General features: G+C 44.1%; 1 protein-coding gene across 2 annotated transcripts in view; it reads right to left on the bottom strand.

Moving 5' to 3' along the window:
* NUP133 (nucleoporin 133) overlaps positions 1-18,937 on the bottom strand; it is a 584,654-nt gene that overhangs the window by 108,242 nt on the left and 457,475 nt on the right. For both annotated transcript variants that reach the window (XM_075339754.1, XM_075339755.1), the window contains exon 22: positions 8,808-8,926. In XM_075339754.1, the coding sequence (XP_075195869.1) occupies positions 8,808-8,926 (119 nt within the window). The remainder of the gene's footprint in view (positions 1-8,807; positions 8,927-18,937) is intronic.

Here is an 18,937-nt window from a genome sequence, read left to right as displayed (position 1 = left end):
TCCACTTCCAAATACCCCAGACATCTCCTATACATCAGCCAATACGCTGAAATCCCTGAGCGTCCCCTCTATGAAAAGAGAGTTGTTGGATGGGAATGGAACCCTGTTTCCGATTTCAGGAAATCCTAAGTTTGGCCCGGGCTATACCTCATCAACTTTTCTAGGCTGCCCCAAATCCCGTCCTCTACGTTTATACCATGTGGCCCCTGTGACAACATGGACTCTCATGGGTTAAAGTTTCTTAAAATTCAGCCAGACAGGATGATAGGTTGTTTATACACGGGGATAAGTCCCTCATTGTTCTTACAAGACTCTTGTTGACTCATGTAATTGTGTTGGCCACTGAAAGCCAGACGTATTGTTTCTACAGACTCTTCCAGTAATCATTGTATTGTAGTTGTGTATTGCTAATGTGATTACCTTAGTAGCCATTATTTAGTCTATGCATTCCAGACTACATGTATACCCTCAGTCTTTCGGTAGACATCATTTGGATGAACATTGTCCATGCAGCTTGAGATTCATCCAATGGGAGAGGCGATCTTGTCCAACCAATCGATGAGGACGCAGTGTATCCAAGTGGAAGGCTGTGGCTATAAAAGGGATTTCTTTAAGCCACCAGGGGGATGAAGGTTGACGGATGCTGATGGATCCAGTCTAAGCTCTTAGGAGCTGACTAGAGGATCAGGATATCTTATGGCTTCAATCTAGGGACTTCGGTTCCGGTTGGAGACCAGATCCACAGCCTAGGGATTTCGACCCCGGCTGCCAGGATTATATCATCATACCAGGACTACCTAAGGAGGACACTCAGGTTGGGACAATCCGGTCACCTGGCTACAGACTTTGCAGACCTCACACAGCTTCCTAAATCTGGCGCTATTCCTATCTCGGTGGGTGCCCGACGAAAGCGGGGTGCTGCTGGATTGGAGTAAGCGGCCCTTGGAAGCTCTGAGGCAAGGACATTCTAAATCCCTGGTGAGCCAGCGGAAGGGTGAGACTCTGTTGCCTGTTACATTTGTGTGTTTTGCTGGTTATGTGTTATGTGCCGGTAATATTTTGGGGATCCAATAAAGTCTAATTATTGTGGTTCCCTCACCCTGTGTTGTCTGAGTAGTGTTACACCCACGGTTAAGGAGTCCGGCGTTCAGTTGGGATGAGCCCTGAGCCACGCTGTCTTTCTAAAGGCGGCGGGTTTTAGTGGACGAGAGCACCCACTGAGCCCCATGTCTCCACAATTGGTGGCAGCAGTGGGATACTACTCAGCCTGGTTTACCCAGGGGAGCTGCAGCGGACTGGTGTTCGTGGACACCGTCCAGGGCTCAACAACCAGGGGGTCACATAAGCATACCCAGCAGGCCATAGGGGAGGCATTCAGGTTTCGGACGCTGCCATGTCCAACCCCACCAGCTCAGCCATGGGACAAGGACCAGAGAGGAGTTACGACCGCAGCAGTAAATGGATGCTACAGGATCTGTGCCAGAGGCGAAAGATTATCTACTGGAACGCTGAGACTCGGTCGGACTTGATCCAGAAATTAGTCCGTTGGGATGCCCAGAATGATGCAGAGGACGATGAGGATCCCGCCGATATTGACCCAGAGGATTTAAACTATGTGCCACATCATGGATCTAGTGACAATCGGGAATCAACTTTGTCCAAAATGGCCCAAGCCACAGCGTTGTTGGATGCATTGGGGCCTAGATCCTCAAGAGAAGAGAGGGCTTAGGTTCTGGAATATGTTTATGGGATTCCAGCTGCCGTACTGCTAGCACCAGCCGCTCGAAAAGGATGGTCCCGCTACCCAGCAGAAGCTGCACCAAAACAAAGAGGCCGCATGCTTGGAGCCCGTCTGCCACTCCAACCAGTCAACATATGCCGAGATGAACCGAGACCTGAGGAATGCTACTCCCAAGAAACACCAATAACTGAGGAAGTGGTTTATCCAGTCCACACCCTACGGCAGGCCGGACACCGTACACCAGCCAACCTCCATCCCCACATCCAGACGGTCAAGGTCGGTGATATACAGGCTCAGGGACTTCGAGACATTGGATCTTCCATCACTCTGGTAAGCCCAGTTATTGTTTCCCCAGAAGACCATTTACCAGATTCCCAATTATCCATCTCCCTGGCTGATTGCCAGCGCTCAGACGTCCCTCTGGCATGTGTGCAGTTGGACCTAAGACCGACCAGGGAGAGGTCGAGGTGGAGCTTGTGGATAGCCTCCCCACACCTGGTATTTTGGGGACCAACCAGGAAGTGATCGATGTGGGGATTGTGAACAGCCTCCCCATACCGGTCATTGTGGAGACTGACCAGAGCAAGGCTGATGTGGAGCTTATGAACAGCATCCCCACCCCTGGTATTTTGGGAACTAACCGGGAAGCGATCGATGTGGGACTTGTAAACAGTCTCCCTATACCTGTCATTGTGGAGACTGACCAGAGCAAGGCTGATGTGGAGCTTATGGACACCGTCCCCACACCAGTTACTTTGGGGTCTGACCAGGAAGAGGTCCATATTGAGTTTATGGACAGCCTCCCCACACCTGTTGTTTCGGGGACTAGCCAGGAGGAAGTTGAAGGGGGGTTCATAGATGGCCCCACCAAGCCTGTTGTTTCGGATACCACTCAGAGGGAAGTGAAAGTGGGGCTTGGGGATTACCTGCTCACACCAGTCATTTTGGAGAATGACCTAGGACAAGGACTATCCAGTCAGTTTGAAGCAGCCATCACCCACTTCCAAGCCAAGCAGGAGCCTGATGTGGATCTTTCTAACATCTTTTCCAAGGATAATTCACATTCCCAGTCTCCAGCATCCACTTCTGAGCCAAGAACCGTGAGTAAGCCTAACCACACTGTTGCTATTGACTGGGGGAAGATTGATAAGAAATGTATGCAAGCCCAACTCATGGACCCCACCTTAGTGCTTGTCCACAATATGGCTCCTCAACTTGGGGGAGGTAATCAGGGGGAGGTGTATAGATGCGAGCCTCTGTTGCTGACCTCACCATTAAAAAGGACAGTACCGTCAAGAGGAGAAGGATGATCGGAAGCCTATCATGTCTGACTAATATTAAGAAGGGGGAGGAATGTGACAACATGGACTCTCATGGGTTAAAGTTTCTTAAAATTCAGCCAGACAGGATGATAGATTGTTTATAGACGGGGGATAAGTCCCTCATTGTTTTTACAAGACTCTTGTTGACTCATGTAATTGTGTTGGCCACTGAAAGCCAGACATATTGTTTCTACAGACTCTTCCAGTAATCATTGTATTGTAGTTGTGTATTGCTAATGTGATTACCTTAGTAGCCATTATCTAGTCTATGCATTCCAGACTACATGTATACCCTCAGTCTTTCGGTAGACATCATTTGAATAAACATTGTCCATGCAGCTTGAGATTCATCCAATGGGAGAGGCGATCTTGTCCAACAAATCGATGAGGATGCAGTGTATCCAAGTGGAAGGCTGTGGCTATAAAAGGGATTTCTTTAAGCCATCAGGGGGATGAAGGTTGATGGATGCTGATGGATCCAGTCTAAGCTCTTAGGAGCTGACTAGAGGATCAGGATATCTAATGGGTTCAATCTAGGGACTTCGGTTCCGGTTGGAGACCAGATCCACAGCCTAGGGATTTCGACCCCAGCTGCCAGGATTATATCATCATACCAGGACTACCTAAGGAGGACACTCAGGTTGGGACAATCCGGTCACCTGGCTACAGACTTTGCAGACCTCACACAGCTTCCTAAATCTGGCGCTATTCCTATCTCGGTGGGTGCCCGCCGAAAGCGGGGTGCTGCTGGATTGGCGTAAGCGGCCCTTGGAAGCTCTGAGGCAAGGACATTCTAAATCCCTGGTGAGCCAGCGGAAGGGTGAGACTGTTGCCTGTTTCATTTGTGTGTTTTGCTGGTTGTGTGTTATGTGCCGTTAATATTTTGGGGATCCAATAAAGTCTAATTATTGTGGTTCCCTCACCCTGTGTTGTCTGAGTAGTGTTACGCCCACGGTTAAGGAGGCCGGCGTTCAGTTGGGATGAGCCCTGAGCCACGCTGTCTTTCTAAAGGCGGCGGGTTTTAGTGGACAAGAGCACCCACTGAGCCCCGTGTCTCCACAGCCCCTAACGGGGTATTACTGCCACTCAACACGATCCAGGGAGACACCCCCCCCCCCCACTCCACATCATGAATATGAATACACTCAGCTCCAGCACTTTTTTGCGTCAATTCCTGATAAAGGGGCACTGATACGTCCCCTTTCAACCTTTGAGTCTCTATGCCTTACACAACCTATTATCCCACATGCGAACTCAGTTCTCTACAAATTGCTCTCTGAAAAAGACCTCCTCTCTCTTCCTCCATATTGTAAAGCTTGGGAGTCAGAACTACACAAAACTTTCACGAAAACCCAATGGGACAAATGTTTCTCCCTCTCACATAGATCAGTCATCGCGTCTAAAACACAAGAGACAAGTTATAAGATAATATCGAGGTGGTATAGGGTTCCAGTCACACTTAATAAATGGTTTCCAGGGGTTCCAGACACGTGCTGGCGTTGTGGAGCGGAGTCAGGAACGATGTCACACATATGGTGGTCCTGCCCGACCTTGGAACGCTTTTTGGAGGGGGGCCCTCAGGGTAGTTCTGGAGGTGACAGGGATCTCAGTCCCCCCATCCCCGGAAGCAATCTTGCTTTATAGGTTTCCCATGTCCAAATCTAAATATAAAAAAAAATCACTTCTCAGACACCTATTGCAGGCCGCAAAAACAGTGATCCCCAGACACTGGAGATCCCTAGATCCCCCGTCCCTGGAGGAGTGGTTTGCGGAAGTTGCTTTGACACACCGTATGGAGTCTTTGATTGCTTGTTCCCAGCAGGAAAGGGATATCGTCGTCAAGACATGGTTTCATTGGGAGGCATTCTTCTCTTCTCCTCTCTACCGTCATATCCTGAAATAATGTGCAGTGTTCTGTCTCTCTTGTCTCTCTCCTCTTCTCTAACTTTATATTCCACTCTTTTTCTTTCTCTACCTTTATCATTCTTCTTTCCTTTCTCATAGCTGAGAGACACCCAAGTTTGGGGGTCGAGGTTGGTGATTCGTTCGAATATATGTTTGACTATAAAAATTTTTACCTGATTATAGGAGTTATCATTACTAGGAAATTCTTGTAACGCATTTTGTCTGATTGCTAGCATGATTGCTATCTGAATTAAATTTACACTGAATTTCTATGATAGACATCCTTTTGTAAGTGAATCAGAAATATATTCTTTCTAATGCTTTCCATTTTGTATATTGACGATTTGAAAATTAATAAAAATTTATGGTTTAAAAAAAAACCCAAAAAACAAAACTTGGGGTTAAAGTAACATTTTTGTGGGAAAAATGTAATTTCTTATTTTCATGGCTCAACGTTACAAAATGTTGTGAAGCACCTGTGGGTTGATGATGTCCACCACACCTCTAGATAAATGCCTTGAGGGGCGTAGTTTCCAAAATGGTGTCACTTGTGAGGGTGTCCACTGTTTAAGCACATCAGTGGCTCTGCAAAGAGAACTTGATGTCCGCTATCTATTTCAGCCAGTTTTGTGATCCAAAAGTCAAATGGTTCTCCTCCCCCTTCCAGGCCCTGCCGTGCGCTTAAACAGTAGTTATCTACCACATATGGGGTATTGATATACTCAGGAGAAATTGCAAAACAAACTCTAAAACTCAATTTTTGCCTGTTAACCTTGTGAAAGTATAAAATTTGAGGTTAAAGTAATTTTTGTGAAAAAAGTAACATTTTCATTAGCATTGCTTTAATTCCTGTGAATCACCTAAAGGGTTAATAAACTTATTGAATGTGGTTTGAGCACTTTGAGGTGTGCAGTTTTTTTTAAATGGTGTAACCTTTGTGCATTTTTGGTCACATGGACCCCTAAAAGTCACTTCAAACGTCATGTAGCCCCAAAATAAATTGGTTTTGTAACTTTTGTTGTAAAAATGAGAAATTGCTGATAAAATTTTAACCCTCCTAGCTTCCTAACAAAAAATAAATTATGTTTCAAAAGTGGGGCTGCTGTCAAGTAAACATGAAGGAAATGTTCTTTATTAATGATTTTGTGAGATATAACTATCTGGTTTAAGGGCAAACAATTCTAGGTTTGAAAGTTGCGACATTTTCAATTTTTTTGTTAAATTTTCAATCATTTAAAAAAATGCAGATCGTATCAACCAAACTTTTTCATTAACATAAAGTACAACACGTGACAAAAAAAAAAAAAAAGTCTCTGAGTCACCAATATATTGAAGCGTTTCAGAGTTACTACCTCTAATTGACACTGGTTAAAATTGAAAAAAATTGGCCTGGTCATAAAACTGAAAACAGACTTTAAAGGTTAGGGGTGAATGGTTAGTTATTAATGTTGGAGGTTAAAATATGCTATGGAGGCAGATCCTCACAGAGATCTATCTGTGGCCCATAGATCTTAAATTTACATATAAAAAAACCCCATGGATTTCTCTGGAATAGGGCATCAAATCACAGATATCAAGGTGTAATTTTATTCAGCTTTCTATGACCTACATTACCATCTAGATGGGTTATGAGGGTTGATCCTACTGACAAACTCCCTTTAAAGGAGATACTACATTGCGAGACATCTTGTAGTTGTATTACAATTACCTTGGGTGTACAAACAACTTTTTGATATTTCTCTATTTGGAAAAAAAATAAAATAAAAAAAAAACAAAATCAACAATATTTTCATTTTTCTTAAACAGTGTTCACTGTGTGGGTTGGGTATTCCCATCTCCTAGATCCTATCCCCATATGTAGCAGGTATAATAATAATAATAATAATAATATTTGCAATACCTCCAATTAGAAATGTACCGTATTTTTCGGACCATAAGACGCACTTTTTCCCCCCAAATGTTGGGGGAAAGTGGGGGGTGCGTCTTATGGTCTGACTATAGGGCTGTGGCCGGGAATGAGGGTGCTGCGGTGGAGCGGGCCATCGGGGGCACGAGCAGGCTGTGGCAGCGCCTGCCGTGACCACGTGGGTCCGCTCATTACATATGCACGCCCTCATTCCGCCCATTATCTCTCAGCACAGAAGCCGGCGCTAACAGGTGGGTGGGATGATGGGCGGGGGGGTGCGCACATAATTAACAGTCGGCCGTGATCACTCCTGGCAACTACAGCCTGGAGTGATCATGTGCGGCTGTATTCACTGCCCCCCGCGCATCATTATCAGCGCGGGGGGCAGTGAATAAGTATGGCACACTCACCGGCCACTTCCGTGCAGCTTCACAATGTCCTGCCGTCTGCCGGTCAGCTGATCTGTGCAGAGAGCGGTGAGCACAACGATGACGTTATCGCTGTGTGCACCGCTAGTCACGCAAGTCAGCTGACCGGCAAACAGGAAGACGAGCGGTGCTGCAGGGAAGTGACCGTGACTGCTCCACACAGAACAGCGGCGCTGCTTCCGCCACAGACATTGGGAGGAGCAATGCTGCATGGAGCAAGAAAAGGCGAGTATAAACGTTTTTTTGTGTGTGATATAGGATACAGGCTATATAGCAGGATGGGGGTATATAGCAGGATAAGGGCATATACAAGGATGGCAGTATATATCAGCATGGCAGTATATATCAGGATGGGGGCATATAGCAGGATAGGGTATATAGCAGGGTAAGGGCATATACAAGGATGGCAGTATATATCAGGATGGCAGTATATATGAGGATGGCAGTATATATGAGGATGGCAGTATATATCAGGATGGAGCATATAGCAAGATGGGGGGTATATAGCAAGATGGGGTATATAGCAGGATAAGGGCATATACAAGGATGGCAGTATATATCAGGATGGCAGTATATATCAGGATGGGGGCATATAGAAGGATGGGGGTATATAGCAGGATGCCAGTATATAGCAGGATAAGGGCTTATACCAGGATGGGGTACATATACAAGGCAGGAGGATCATTACCAGGATGGGGTACCTTAGTAGAGAATTTGGGGACATTACCCCCAAAACAGTGTCAGCAACAGATCCTCGCCCCATAACAGTGTGTCATGACCACATTTTTTGCTTAAAATTTGATTTTCCCATTTTCCTCCTCTAAAACCAGGGTGCGTCTTATGGTCCGGTGCATCTTATAGTCCGAAAAATACGGTAGTATAGTTCTTCTGATTCACTGTTGCTTACCTCATATTCAGGGCTTTGCAGGAACTTAGGTATCCACACATATAGTCACAGTTAGTTGCTTATGGTCATAACAATGGATACCTATGGTCCTGCAATGAAATTAAGTGACTTAGTGAATCAGAAGAACTATACTACATTTCTAATTGGAGGTATTTGCTAATATTATTATTACACCTTCTACATAATGGGATAGGATTTTGGAGATGGGAATACCCCTTTAAACGTTTTGATCCTGTGATCTCTACTAATCAGTTGCCTCATATTCTGGTAGCTGCAACAGAATGTCAGGTATAAGGTATGTTATACAGCCCACGGAGCTCAGTGGATCTGCTGATGTAGATGTCAAGAGCCGCTGAGCTCTGTAATTGCCTGTCACAGGGATGTGCGCTGTAGTTGTGATGTCAGAGAGGCAGCCAATACACAGAGACCACATAAGCAACAGAGAGCTGGAGGTGGACACGGGGAGGGTGGGTAATATTCTGTGTCTATTTTAAAGGTCTGCAATTGTTTGGGAAGACCTTTAAAAAATAATTAATGACACGAGCGTACCTAAAGTCTCTGGAAACAAAAGTGAAATGCCTTACACGCGGTCACCTACCTCGACTAGTTTTATTGGGGAGAATACTGGAAGCACATTCAATTCTAATTTTTTGTCCTCCAAAAGCTGCTTAGGCAACATCTCTTGGTACAGAAGAAAACGTTCTTGGTTTGAAATTTCTACAAAAGAATTTGACAATGTTAAAGCTAAGAACAATACAAATAATGTAAAACTACTTGTGACATACATTTGTACCACTTGGCAACTAGGGAGAAATTTCATTTAGAGGGGATGGGGACTGAGAATTCGTGGACAAAGTGTCTGGCTATAAAAAAAAACTAAACACACAAAAATACATTTTTTATTACAGCTGAAGACACTGACTTTATAGGTTATTCAACCTGATGTTCGTGTGAAAACATGCTGAACCTTGCTGTAAACAAGAATTTTTGTCAGTTATGCCAAGCTCCTGTGGTGACTGCAATGGGCTATCTCCTGTGCCTGCCAAATCAATATAATGTACATTATGCCATTTTATGGGAAGCGGCCATGTCCTATTTTTTGTTTATCCGATTGCTTCAGTGCAACAATGAATCATCAAAAGTCTCTGCTGATATGCTGTTAATAATAATAATAATAATAATCTTTAGTTCTATAGCACAAACATATTTCGCAGCGCTTTACAATTCAGGAGGATCATATAAAAACAAGTAACAGTTATAGAAAATACAATATTTAAAGGTAAAAAAGACAACCCTGCTTGTGAGAGCTTACAATCTACAATGAGATGGGGGGGGCAAGGTACAAGTGCTTATTTACAATGACAATCCAGCTATCTCAAGAAAATGGGGGATAGATAATGGCTTCCTGGACCAGTTGGCCAGAGCCTTGAGATGCATTTGGGTGCCATGGAGTTTGACATGGGGTTATTTTCTGAGAAGTTGTATAGCGATTAGGTGAAATTAGTTTGGCTAGGGAGTGTGACAGGCCGCCCTAAAAAGATGCGTTTTTAGGGTGCGTCTGAAGCTGAGTAAGTTGTGATTCGTCCTAACTTCTTGGGGTAGAGCGTTCCAGAGGTTTGGTGCAGCTCGGAAGAAGTCTTGGATTCGGGAGTGGGAGGTTCGAATCAGTGTGGATGTTAGTCGAAAGTCATTTGCAGAGCGTAGAGAACAAGTGGGGTGATAGACAGAGAGGAGGGTGGAGATGTAGGGGGGTGCTGCACTGTGGAGAGCTTTGTGGGTGAGAACAAGCATTTTGAATTGGATCCTGTGATATATGGGAAGCCAGTGCAATGACTGGCACAGAGCAGAGGCTTCCGAGTAGCAGTTAGCCAGATAGGTGACCCTGGCTGCTGCATTAAGGATGGACTATAGAGGAGAGAGTCTAGTTAGGGGGAGACCAATTAATAGAGAGTTACTGTAGTCAAGGCGAGAGTGGATCAGGGCCACGGTGAGGGTTTTTGTCATTTCCATTGTGAGAAAGGGGCAGATTCTAGAGATGTTCTTGAGGTGCAAGCGGCAGGAGCGGGCAAGAGATTTTATGTGGGAGGTGAAGGAGAGATCAGTGTCAAGTATAACACCCAGACAGCGGGCTTGCTGCCTAAGACTTATCGTTGTGCCACACACAGAGAGGGAGATGTCAGGTTTAGGAAGGTTGGGAGATGGAGGGAAAAGAAGAAGTTCAGTTTTGGAAAGGTTAAGTTTCAGATAGAGAGCAGACATGATGTTGCAAACTGCAATCAGGCAGTCACTAGTGTTCTGTAGTACAGCGGGGGTGAGCTCAGAGGATGAGGTGTATAGCTGTGTGTCATCAACATAAAGATGGTACTGAAAGCCAAATCTGCTGATGGTCATTCCAACTGGGGCAGTGTAGAGGGAGAAAAGAAGAGGGCCAAGGACTGAACCTTGAGGGACCCCAACAGTAAGGGGAAGAGGAGAAGTGGAGCCAGCAAATAATACACTGAATGAGCGGCCAGAAAGATAGGAAGAGAACCAGGAAAGCAAGGTGTCCTTTAAGCCGATAGAATGGAGCATAGAGAGAAGGAGATGGTGGTCAATAGTGTCGAAGGTGGCAGAAAGGTCAAGAAGAATAAGCAGAGAGTGGTCACCGTTACGTTTTGCTGTCAATAGGTCATTGGTCACTTTGACAAGAGCAGTTTCTGTTGAGTGTAAAGGGCGGAAGCCAGACTGTAAAGGATCAAGAAGAGATTGAGTGGAAAGGTAGCGGGTGAGACGAGAGTAGACCAGGCGCTCCAAGAGTTTGGAGATGAAGGGGAGATTGGAGACTGGTCTGTAGTTGCTTGTGCAGGACGGATCAAGAGAAGGTTTTTTTAATAATGGAGTAATGATAGACTGTTTGAGGGAGCAGGGGAAGATACCAGAAGAGAGAGAGATTGAAGATTTTAGTTAGGTGAGTAGTGACTGTTCCAGTCAACTGACCACTGCAGACAATCACAGGCTTCTACAGGATAGGTGATCACTTCTGTATAGGAGGGGGCTAATTGCAGACACCCCTACCGTTTTCCAAACTTCTGTCACGGGTTCGAATGGCACGGTAGTGCACATGCTCGCCTACAGCTCCAATGATTTTCTATACAGCAGCTGAAGAAAATCGAGAGCTAGAATGGCGTTTTACAACCCTCTGTCCCATTTGAATGGAGTTTCAGTGAGAGCTGTGTTCTGCAATTTCATGGAATGCAATAAGCTTCCTTACTGCATTTAGGCCATTTTAATGGAGACCCTGACTGTCTAACAAAGGAGTACAATAGGTGAATATGAGCTGTGCTAATTGTGATCTAATTGCCAATATTAATTTGATAGAGGTTGGAATTGCACAGATCATATTATTCCAGTTTGCATCCATCAGATATATCCAAAGAAGAAAAAAGGAAATATTTCTATAAACCAGGGGTCTCAAACTCAGTCGGGTAAATGGGCTGCACATAGAAAAAAATTATACCATTTTTTTGTTTGACTTTTGTTCATTTTTTATTTTAGGTTTTTTTTTTTAGTGGTGTTTATCATATAGGGTAAGTTTTTTTCCCCCAGACACTTTAGTTTTTATACAAAACAGCATTTAGTGCCAAAATATTTTTCCCGTAATAATTTCATACTTTACTTTGAATTTCATTTTTTAAACTTCCACCCATTGATAACTCATAGTAATTCTAGTCCCCATCCTGTAGCAATGTACACCGTCCTAGTCTCCATCTTGTAGAAATGTCTCTAATCCTTGTCCTGCAGTAATGTCCCTGATCCTGATCCGCATCTTGTAATAATGTCCTTCATCCTGGTCTCCATCTTGTAGTAACATCCTCAATCATTCGGCCCTTCTTGTAGAAATGTCTCAGATTCTAGTCCCCATTTTGTAGCCCTCATAAAGTGGGTAACAAATTTTGGGGTCTATTTTGTTATACTATTTCTTGTATACGTGAATAAATTGGCAATAATGGAACATTTTTAGGTAAAATGAAGCATCTGAAGGGTTAATAAACTTCTTAAATGTTGTTTTGAGCAGATTGAGGGGTGCAGTTTTTAGAATGGTGTCACTTTTGGGTATTTTCTGTCATCTAGGCTTTTCAAAATCACCTCAAATGTGATGGGGTCTTTATATAAAAAAACAAAAAAAACAAACAAGCCCCAAACAAGTGTTTTATAAATTCTGTTGGAAAAATGAGAAATTGCTGATGAATTTTGAACCCTTCGACCTTCCTAACAAAAGAAAACAATGTTTCAAAAAAAAAAAAAAAATGTGTTGATGTAAAGTAGGCATGTGGGAAATATTATTTTTATTATTTTATGTGACCTAACTCTCTGGTTTAAGGGCATAAAGATTTAAAGTTTGAAAAATCACGAAATTTTCATCAAATTTCAGATTTTTTTCACAAATAAATACAAAAAATATTGTCTTAAATTTACCACCATCATGAAGTGCAATATATCACGAAGAAACAGTCTCAGTGATCCGTTGAAGCGTTCCACAGTTATAACATCATAAAGTGGTAATGAAGTATTTCCATGGGATCTATTTAAATCTGCGCTGATTAGTTGAAGAGGAATCCAGAGGTAGATGAATGACAAGTGATTTGTCTATGCATTTCTAAGTCATTTCTGGCTGTTGACAATTTCTAAGTCAACTAGACTTTTTCATCAGGATAACCACAATCAAGTTTTGTGTGGCTGTCCTCATGAAAGAGTCTGGTTGACTCAAATGTGTTGACTAGTAATGGGCAGACCCGCAATGTAAAAGCTCGGATCCGCACGGTTTCCAAAGTATCCAGGTGCCGGGCCAGGAGTCCTCAAGGAATTCTGGAAATGACCCGAGTGTCGGACCCCGATCATTAATATTAAAATAAATAATAAAAGAAAGGATAAAACAATAAAAACAATAAAGCAAGCGGCACTATACTGACCAAGCCTCCGGTGTGGCTGTAACTGCTCCCGCAGCCACCCCATTCACTTCTGGGGGACGTGCATTTGGCTCATGCATATGCATTACTTTCCCCGCACATCCGCATCTGACTGGTTGCAGTCAGACGCTCCCCGCCCCCACCTTTTTAAGTGACAGCATATCTGACGCCTCCAATCACACACCCTGTTTGCTGGTTTATCGTACAGTAAAAATAAAACAATTGGTATAGGATCCACCCATATAATACTAGCAGAGATAAAGCCCACGGCTACATGCTGCAGCCCCCAGCCGTGAGCTTATCTTGGCTGTGTATCAAAATAAAAGTAACTACATGCAGTTTTTTTTTTAAAAATTCATCTATTTATATAAATAATTTAAAAACATAGCGTGGTGTCCCCCCGCAATCTTGATACCCAACCATGATAAAGTCCGACAGCTGGGGGCCGGTATTCTCAGGCTGAGGAGACCCATGGTTATTGGGAGACCTCCTGCCTAAGCATAGCAACCATTAAATGCAACAATCCCAGCACTTTTGTCTTATTTCAAATAGAGGATTTTTTTCCGTGCTTGTGTTTACTTTCACTTACAGATTAGTAGAGGGTGGGGTCTCACAGACGCGTGCCATTACTAATCTTACCCCGATTGCCACCGCACCAAAGCAATCGTGAAGAGCTGGGTAAAGCGCTAGGCTTGTCATATCTAATGGATGCAACAATCCTGTTCGGCTATTTTTAGGCTGGTGGCGCAAATAAAAAAAAGGGCCTCCCCAGCCTGAGAATACCAGCCCCCAGCTGTCGGGCTTCATCATGGCTGGGTATCAAAATTGGTGGGACCGCATGGCGTTTTTTTAAAATTACTTATTTAAATAAAAAACAAAAAAAAAACCCTTGCATGTGTTTCCCCTTATTCTGATACACAGCCAAGATAAGTGCACGGTTGGGGGCTGCAGCCTGTAGCCATATGTATTCTGTGTATCACATGAGACCCCACACCAATTTTTTTTAATAAAATGTTTACTGTACGATAGACGCACATAGCGCCCGTGATTGGAAACAGTCAGCTGATACTAACTCTCAGGGTGGGGGCGCATTTGACTGCAACGAATCACAGACGCTGGTGGGTGGGGAAAGCAGAGTGCATATGCATGCGCTCAAGGGCTGCCCCGGAAGTGAATGGGCGGCCGCAGGAGCAGTTACAGCTGCGCCGGAGCGTCTGAAAGTATAGCGCACCTGCTTTTATTTCCCTATCCCTTTTACCCCCATTTTTTTCCGCTGGATTCTGTACCAAATCACACTTGAAGTGACTGAAAGGCCTATGTGACAGAACATACCAAAAATTGACACCATTCTAAAAACTGCACCCCTCAAAGTACTCAAAACCGCATCCAAGATGTTTATTAACCCCTAGGTGACAGAGCCAAATTTGACTTTAACCCCTTCCCGATTCTTGACGTACCTATATGTCATAGAAGTAAGCGTTCCCGACCAATGACTTCTAGTTATGTTGTGGCGATCATTGGGGTTCCTGCGCTGTACCACCGCGATCGCCGCCAGGTCACTTGCTGATGTTACAGCCAGGACCTGGCTCTCACTTCTAGGAGCGGTGCCTGCACCACTCCGTGCAGACTAATTTTCTAAATGCTGCGATCAATGGGATTGCAACAATCAGGAGGCAAGGAAAGGAATCGCATAAATCTCCCTGGCGATCTGGTCCCTGTAATGTGATCACAGGGAGCAGATTGCTGCCATGGTAACCCGGGGTTGTCACCATGACGACCCCCGGGTTACTGAGCTACGGATCTAGATCTTGGACTAGATCAGTGATCAGACAACAGAAAGTTAGGGTTCCATAAAAGCACTAAGCAAATTTTTTTTTTAAAATTGGTAAAAATCTAAAAAGAAAAAAAAAATAATCTGAAAATAAAGCACAAAAAAATTAAAAACATTCCAATAAATATGTAAATTTATGTAAAAAAAAGGCCTTAAACAAAAACTACACTACGTAACAACCAGACCTAAAAAACTGTCACACTAGTTAACCTCTTCAGGGAACACGGGGAAAAAGTACCAAACTATCTTTTTTTTTTAATCATACAGCTGACAAAAAAAAAGGAATAAAAAAGTCATACATGAATAAAAATTGTACTGCTGAAAACATTATCTTGTCCCGCAAAAAACAAGCTGCCATACATCTCTATCAGCAAAAAATGAGAAACGTTCTAGCTCTCAGAATACAGCGATGTAAAAACTGTACTTTTTTCCCTATAAAATAGTTTATATGATGTAAATGCGGCAAAAATTAAGAAGATATAAATGTGGTATCACTGTAATCATACCGACCTGAAGACTAAAACTGTCTTATCACTTTTACAGCGCAAAAAATAAGAAGATAAAGAAAAAAAATTAAATATATACATACATACATACATACATACATACTAATCCGGAGTTGCTGTTTCTTCTTGATTCTGCCTAACAAAAAGCAAAATAGAAAACGATCAAAAGGGGGGCATGGCTTAGCAATGGCCGAGTGAGGAATCAGGCTTCCAGAGCTGTGGACACCAAAGCACTAAGCACAGCAAATAACCAGCTTTCCCCGTAAGGGGGAATGTCCAGGAGGAAGAGCATGACCCCCAGCCTAACCACAGCTACTGCAGTGAGAAGTGGGAGAAGCAGCTCAGAGTTAACAAGCTCTAATCCAGGGCAGACACCTTCAAGCAAGGGCCGGTGGTAATGGCGCCTAAAGATAAAGGTCAGATGCGGGCTGCGGGACAGAAGAGAGAGAAGCAAGAGAAAGGAGACCTCTGCGGTGAGTCCCCAAGATCCCCAGCGAGAGCCACGTACCAAACACCTCCACTCACCAGGGGGGATCTGTGCAAGTGGGGGCTGGGTAAACGGAGACACCCTCTACATCAATGGCGGTGCCACGTGGAGCATCAGCAATGGCGCTGAAGTCGCCGAACAACGTGGAAAGGGATGTTAGCTGCTGCAGCTTCAGAGAAAGGGGGCCGGTCTCCAGGCATAGCAGAGCATCCTCCACTATCCACTTTCCTAGCAGAGCCCGGCCTGCATAGCCCTGACTCTCAAGGAGATCCAATAAATGTGGACTGGCCTGACCTGCCACGATCTCCATTTCCCTGGCCGTCAAGGAGACGGAAGATTGGTTAAAAAGTTATAAATTCTATTACAGTCTTGGGTCCTGTGAGACTCCACTGCATTGTTTTCAACGTCCCCACCTGAACTTCCAGGTGGTGTCCCCTGGTTCGGCTTGGTCCGATCCGGGTCTGTTTGTTTGTCCTTTCTTTGATTGCTGTATAACGGTGCACATCTTGTTAGCACTGGACTTGCACCCTCCAGCTCTAATCTACTCTTCTCTTGCTCTACCTCATCCGAGTTCTTCTCTTCCTTTGCCTGCCTGCTTTCTTGCCTCTCCTTCCTACATTTCTCCTACCCCTTTCCCCCCTTTTTCCTTTTTCCCTCTCCTTTAGGTATGGTGGTGGGTGCCAGAACTTTGTCACTGCGGTTATCATGATGCAACAGGTGCAGAAGATTTTTCAGATTGGATTGTTGAATGTCAAGGGGCCTCCACAATGCTGATAAGAGATCCATTATGTTTAAATATCTGAAAGCTAGTCATGTGCAGGTGGCTTTATTCCAAGAGACACACGTGTGCGGACAAGCTATTTAAAATCTCCAACCCATTTTTTCCGCATGCCTATCATAGCTGCTCCCCCGAGTCGAAATTGCGTGGCACTAGCATCCTAATCTCATGGGAAATCCCCATGGAATTTATTGACTCTTGCCACGACAACCAGAGTCGAATGCTGATAGTTAAGGGGAGAGTTGCTGCACAGCCTTTCACCTTTGCCTAGCTGTACCAGCCTAACTCAGGCCAAATCTCTGCATTATTGCACTTTTTAGACAGAGTTGATGAGTTTGCAGAGGGGACACTGGAACTGGGGGGGAATGGATACCTCGAATGGTCACTCTTCTCTATCTGGTGTAGCACTAAAAGGGTCCTATACGAACATCAGTTGTGGCGTATTCTTCACTCCAATGACAAAGATTTCTCATTCTACTCTATAGCCCATGACTCTTATTCAAGACTAGATTACTTTTTTATTAGACACGCTGACTTTAATAAAATACAGATGGCAAGGAGAGACACAATTACCTTTTCTGACAATACATTAGTAATGGTGTCGATCCTTTTCTCCTCCCCGCTGCCTAGACAATGGCAGTGGAAACTCAACACATCCCTGTTAGATGACACAGAGAAGAAGTTTCAAAGACTTTAACTGACTACTTTGCCGTAAACACTCGACTGGATTCTTCTCCAATAGTGGTGTGGGAGGCGCACAAGTGTGTTAACAGAGGATTGCTCATAAAACATGTATCAAGAGAGAGAGGAAGGCGGAAATAAGAAGCCTTTTATCCCAATTGCGAGACCTGGAAACCACACTTAAGCAAATGCCAGCAGTTGAGTTGCGAGATGCAGTTTTTAAGGCAAGAGAAGCGCTGAGAGGTCTTTTAACTCAAAAAGCGAAGGGGGTCTTGGCAAGAGCTAAACGCCATTTCTACGAAAATGGTAACAAATGCAGTAGATCGCTAGCAAAAGCTCTATGGACGCACAGAATGACCACTTATGCTCCGGAGTTGATTTCCAGCCCGCAGAACTTGAGAATTCATTTGAACTCAGAAATTGCACTAGCTTTTAAGAATTACTATGCTTCAGTATACTATCTAAATAGCACAAACCCCTTTCTGCTTCTCCCGATTTCCGATCCCGGATTCGGGATTATATCAGGACCTCTGGTCTCCCATTCTTGCAAACAGCAGATTTAGAGAGATTGGAGGGGCCCATTTCGGAACAAGAGTTAGTAGCGGCTATCTCATTCTCCCAGTCAGGAAAAGCCTCAGGTTCGGAAGGATTCCCCTATTATATAATAAAAAAAATTTCAACACTGAATTTCAGCCCCTCATCTATTGTCTTCTATTAATACTATGTCTCGAGTAACCCCACCTCCAGCAGATGTTTTGCGGACGCACGTTTCGGTGATTCACAAGTCGGGGAAGGACCTGACACAATTCTCCAGTTATCGCCCTATCTCCCTTCTAAATGTCGATACTAAACTTTTTGCTAAGATCCTCTCCTCTCGATTGGCACCTCTACTCCAAAGTATTGTGCACCCGGACCAGGCAGGTTTTATGATAGGGAGGGAGGGCACGGGACAACACCACCAAGATGATAAATTGAATACACAGCCACACCGTCAATACTCCTTTCCACTTATGCCGAAAAGGCCTTCGATAGAGTAAATTGGTCTTTTATGGAAGAAACCCTAGCACACATTGGACTGGGGAACAAAATGCTAGATTCGGCGTTGTCTCTGTATTCCTCGCCATCGGCCAAAGTGCGGGTGAATGGTATCCCATTGTACTCCTTTAATTTATCGAATGGAACTCGTCAAGGTTTTCCCTTGTCCCCCCATATCTTTATATTAACCATTGAGCCCTTTCATCGACATATTCGGGCCAATAGCGATATTGGTGGAGTCAAAATTCTCTCCACTACTCACAAAATTGTGGCCTATATAGACGACTTGCTTTTCTTTATCACTAACCCCAGAATGTCTCTCCCTGATCGGATGATGGAATTTTGGAGATACTCAACCCTCTCTAATTTCAAGATACATTTTTCCAAATCGGAAGCTATGGATGTTGTTCTTCCTCCCTCACTTGTGAGTCATCTTAGGAGAGCTTTTAGTTTTAAATGGGCAA

This window comes from Anomaloglossus baeobatrachus, chromosome 3, assembly GCF_048569485.1.
Source record: "Anomaloglossus baeobatrachus isolate aAnoBae1 chromosome 3, aAnoBae1.hap1, whole genome shotgun sequence".
NCBI lineage: Eukaryota > Metazoa > Chordata > Amphibia > Anura > Aromobatidae > Anomaloglossus > Anomaloglossus baeobatrachus.
Note: the sequence above shows the minus strand (reverse complement) of the source record. Positions and strands in the feature narration are given on the sequence as shown.